At 36.2% G+C, this 4,614-nt stretch overlaps 1 protein-coding gene across 1 annotated transcript in view; it reads right to left on the bottom strand.

The window, feature by feature from the left end:
• The window catches only part of Mcf2 (MCF.2 cell line derived transforming sequence), a 109,461-nt gene that overhangs the window by 43,586 nt on the left and 61,261 nt on the right, over positions 1-4,614 (bottom strand). The window contains exon 14 of the mRNA XM_031364091.1: positions 2,998-3,045. Within this exon, the coding sequence (XP_031219951.1) occupies positions 2,998-3,045 (48 nt within the window). The remainder of the gene's footprint in view (positions 1-2,997; positions 3,046-4,614) is intronic.

Raw genomic sequence — 4,614 nt, forward strand, 5'->3', positions numbered from 1 at the left:
GGCTTGCTCAGCCTGCTCTCTTATAGAACCCAAGACTTCCAGCCTAGGGATGGCACCACCCACAAGGAGTCCTACCCCCTTGATCACTAATTGAGAAAATGCTCCACAGCTGTATCTCATGGAGGCACTTCCCCAACTGAAACTCCCTTCTCTGTAATAACTCCAGCCTGTGTCAAGTTGACACACAAAACCAACCAGTACATATATTAACTTGAAAATTAATGACAAAAAAAAATACCAAGTTCATCCTAGTAAGTATAAAATCTACTATTGATTTGTCACTTACCCAAACCAGGCCCTGATCTAAGTCCAATGATTTGTTTTCTTTTTTAATTCTTAAATCTACACTAAGAGAAGGATAACAACATCTATCTCATTTTACAAATAAGGTACCACTAAAGTTAACATTTGTTTAGGAAGTGAAAGAGGAGTTAAACCCGTACATGTTTCCAGTCACTACAGGAAACCTTTCTAAAGCAAAGTAAAATGCTCACTTCAAAAACCCTCACCAAAAATTCAGAGCCTTCATCTTTATTTTTAAACCATACATTTCCAGCACTGGAGGAAAATAAAACCGAGTGCAAGGTGAACTGAAAAAATAGCTCAATGGTAGACCACTTGTCTAGTGTGTGTTCAGTTCCCAGCACTGGGGAAGAAATGACGGTTTTCACAGAAGCAAGCAGAGTCAGATGTCCTTTAAAAGTTTAAATGACACAGACAAACCAAAGAATAGATAGAGTTCTGAATCATGGAGACTGTTGCCCTTCTTGGATACACACGCACTGCTCTCAGCTTCCTTTCCCTGGCAAGAGCTAGTGTCAGGCACGATCAGGAAGTAAATGATCTTTCATATTATAAAGTATAGAGACTTTACTATCATTAATTACCAAGTTTTGACACATAAAAGTTATATATATATGCATATATATATGTGTGTGTATGTATATATTAAACTTAGTGTAAATTATCATGTCAAATCAGCTTCTTAATAAGTATCAGTGTGCCTCATCTTAAAGATACTTAACATACAAAGAGCCAAACTTATTTCTTTTTTTGTTGTTGTTTTGTTTTGTTTTTTGGTTTTCCGAGACAGGGTTTCTCTGTGTAGCCATGGCTATCCTGGAACTCACTCTGTAGACCAGGCTGGCCTCGAACTCAGAAATCCACCTGCCTCTGCCTCCCAAGTGCTGGGATTATAAGCATGCGCCATCATCGCCCGACCCAAACTTATTTCTTAAAGTAAATTATAGATTGGTTGCAAATACACTAAGAGATTTATATGTGTGTATCTTTGTGATACATCTTTTTCTGAAAAGCAAGGTAAAATATTCATTCTTTCAACAATACAAAGGCATACTTAGAAAATAGCTGAGCACCTGAATGATAGGGCAGGCTAGCTCTGTGTCTGTGGATATGCAAAGGTGACTTGCACCTAGAAACTGTCCCCGCAAAGCATCCTGTCTAGCAAGTGTAACAGCAAACAGGTAAGTAGGCTGCATGGCGGAAGGAGACTCAGAATAGGAGCTAGCAAGAAGGCAAGGCAGCAACATGGTCAGAGTAGTCTAAAGAAACAGCAACCTATGCAAACTCCACTAAGTAACACCAAAGGGAAAGGGAGGCAAGGAGGCTGTGGCAAGGAGAGCCAAAGAGACTATGGCCAAGGCCACCAATGATGCCATCTTGGACTCATAAAGGCAGTAAAGAAAGTAGTGATAGGAATAACTATATGCACAGAAGGCATATTTATCATCAAATAATTAATGGTATAGGAATGAGCAGAATCAACTCTGCTTGGACAAATGGGGACATTACAGTACCATTTAACAAGATGAGAAAGAAAAGATTTACATGGTTTGCAGTAGAGATGCATTCATGTAGACTATGATGAGACTGTTTCCTAGGGGAAATTTGATGTTGTAAATAGCAATCTGAAGTTTAAGTGACAGACCTAGACTAGAAATAGAGCTTTCAGGGCCCAACCATACCTAACACTATTTTTCACTGGCATTGTTCTTCCATAGCTTCCTTTCATATTCAATGTGAATTCATCAAACATCACATCACATCCTGCTGGATGCCAGGCACTGTGCTAGATGGAAAACTCAATTTAATGACAAAAAAAACTAAACAAACAAAAACAGAATAAAAAACCAGTTTGACTCATTTTGATGAAAAATTAGCACGTACTTTGATTTGGTCAAATACTTGATTTACCAAATCCAAATTTTGAAATATAGTCTGAAATATGTTATTGCCTGCATTACCCACAGACCAATAGGGTAACAATAGGGTTTAAATAGTGGTCTGGTTTTATTTACAAATCATAATGGATGATGGAGAAAATCATGTATTCATCCCAGCCATTTATCCATTAAGGTGCCTTTGTCTGCATAAATACACAAGGTAGTCTTAAATTCAAATTCAAGCTACATCAAACAAATATTTTGAGTATGAGTGATGTAAGAATCTTTAAAAATAAAGAAAGCCCTGATTCACATTAATTTCACTAACTTTTATATGTATTTTATTATTTATATTGAATTTTATTTTATTTTGAATGTCTCTGTGGGTGTGCGTAGGCAGGTGGGTGGGTATATACGTGGCCACAGAAGCCAGAAGATGGCATTAGATCCCCTGGTGCTGGAGTTACAGGTGATGTTGAGCTTCCATCTGGATGCTGGGAAGTGAACTGGTGTCCTCTGGAAGAGCAGAAAGTGCTCTTAACCACTGAGCCACCTCTCCTGCCTCCTCTTCTTTCTTTTTGTTAAGTGGTCATTTTATGAAAGAAAACTGACTTTAGAAGCACACTCTTTTCTGTAAGTCATTTTTAAAGACAAGTTCAATGTTGAAAGAAAATAATGGATTGTTGGCATGAAAAATTAGATAATTGCAGATAGAATTAAAGAACTGCTGCTGTTTTTAGATGCCAAACTGGTTTTTCATGTGCACAGAATCATAAAATGTATTGATGACAAGTAATATAATAAAGATGGGTACCTTTTGAAAAAATTTTACATGCTTGAAAGAAAGAATATCCAATTCCCACTGCAGAAAAAAAGTGTAATGCCATTAAACAAGAATCCAAGAAAGAAAGAAAAAATTAAATAATACAAAACAAAAAAAATTTTTTTTAAAGATTTATTTATTGTTATATCTAAGTACACTGTAGCTGTCTTCAGACACACCAGAAGAGGATGTCAGAACTCATTACGGATGGTCGTGAGCCAGCATGTGGTTGCTGGAAATTGAACTCAGGACATCTGGAAGAGCAATCAGTGCTCTTAACCACTGAGCCATCTCTCCAGCCCCCAAAACAAAAATTTTTGAATGACTAATGACATGACTGAGTGAGTCTTGGATAGCCTGGTCACAATGCAAAGTGCTCTGCTTCAGGGAGATATGAGCTTTAGGGATCTATTAAGAAAAGAGATTTAATCAGAGGGAAGGGATAGTCCAATTTATTGAGTAATTTCTGTTGTCAACAATTTTATTTTACTTTCTCTTTCTGATCACCTTTTAAGTGAGAAGGTATTTGTCTCTATTTTACAGACAAGGAAAGTGAGACCATCAATGTGCCTAAGGACACACAGTTAAAGTATCCTGATATATAACTGATGTCTATTTTGTGCTTAGAAATGATATCAGTTGTTGGGTTTAATCAGTTCATTTTGTTACTCTATTCTTTTTACTTTTTTCAGTATATTTCCAATATCTCCAGTATATTTTTAAAATAGCCAACATTATTCATTGAAGCCATTGTTCATACAACCTTATTTTATGTATATGTATACATTTTGGAATTACTAACCACACAACTTCCAATGCATTTGTAACTTGATCCATGCTGGAGATGAGTTGTATTTACTCATTACCTCCAGCTCAAGCCTTCTCTGCATTTCAAAGTAGTTTTCTATGCTAGTAAAGTGACTGGTGCAATTTAACTCAAAGAGACTGAGCTTACTCACATGTTCACCTCTTCAACTAATTTGACTTGTACAAAAGATGAAACTGCTCTATCTCCAAAAGCTGAAGAGATAGCTCTAGGAAACCCTTGTGGGAATAATGTTTTCAGACTTTCAGGTACAATACCACTACAGGGATAATTATTTTCCTATAGAACTTAGAAAGGAATAGCATAGTACACAATTAAATAGACTTGAAAGATTCAAACAAAGAAATGGAATCTGTAACAAAAATTAACACAATTAGCATTTACCAGCATCTATTTAGACAAGGCAATCCACCCTATCATGTAAGACACTCAAAAACAAGCATCATATAAGAATCAAATAATTGCTTACTGAAATAACAGTAAGTATGCAGGTTTATAATACATGTTCATATAAGATTCACATCCTTTTGAAGAAAATCTGAAGATCTAAAGCTGGAAAAGCTGTCACATTCATTTCTCAAGCTAGACTGCTCCACATTGAGGTGTCCATCATCTGACACAATTCAGTGCTACTACTACGCCTTATGAACATAAAGGGATATCATTCTGACCTCTGCCTTGTACAACAGTGGTTAAGCATAAACAAAGAACCTAAAAGGTTTTTAAATGTATCAGGATTTAAAAGTATATATATCCATTCATCAAAGGAAACAATAGCAAGA

The sequence above is a fragment of the Mastomys coucha genome, chromosome X (genome assembly GCF_008632895.1).
Source record: "Mastomys coucha isolate ucsf_1 chromosome X, UCSF_Mcou_1, whole genome shotgun sequence".
NCBI lineage: Eukaryota > Metazoa > Chordata > Mammalia > Rodentia > Muridae > Mastomys > Mastomys coucha.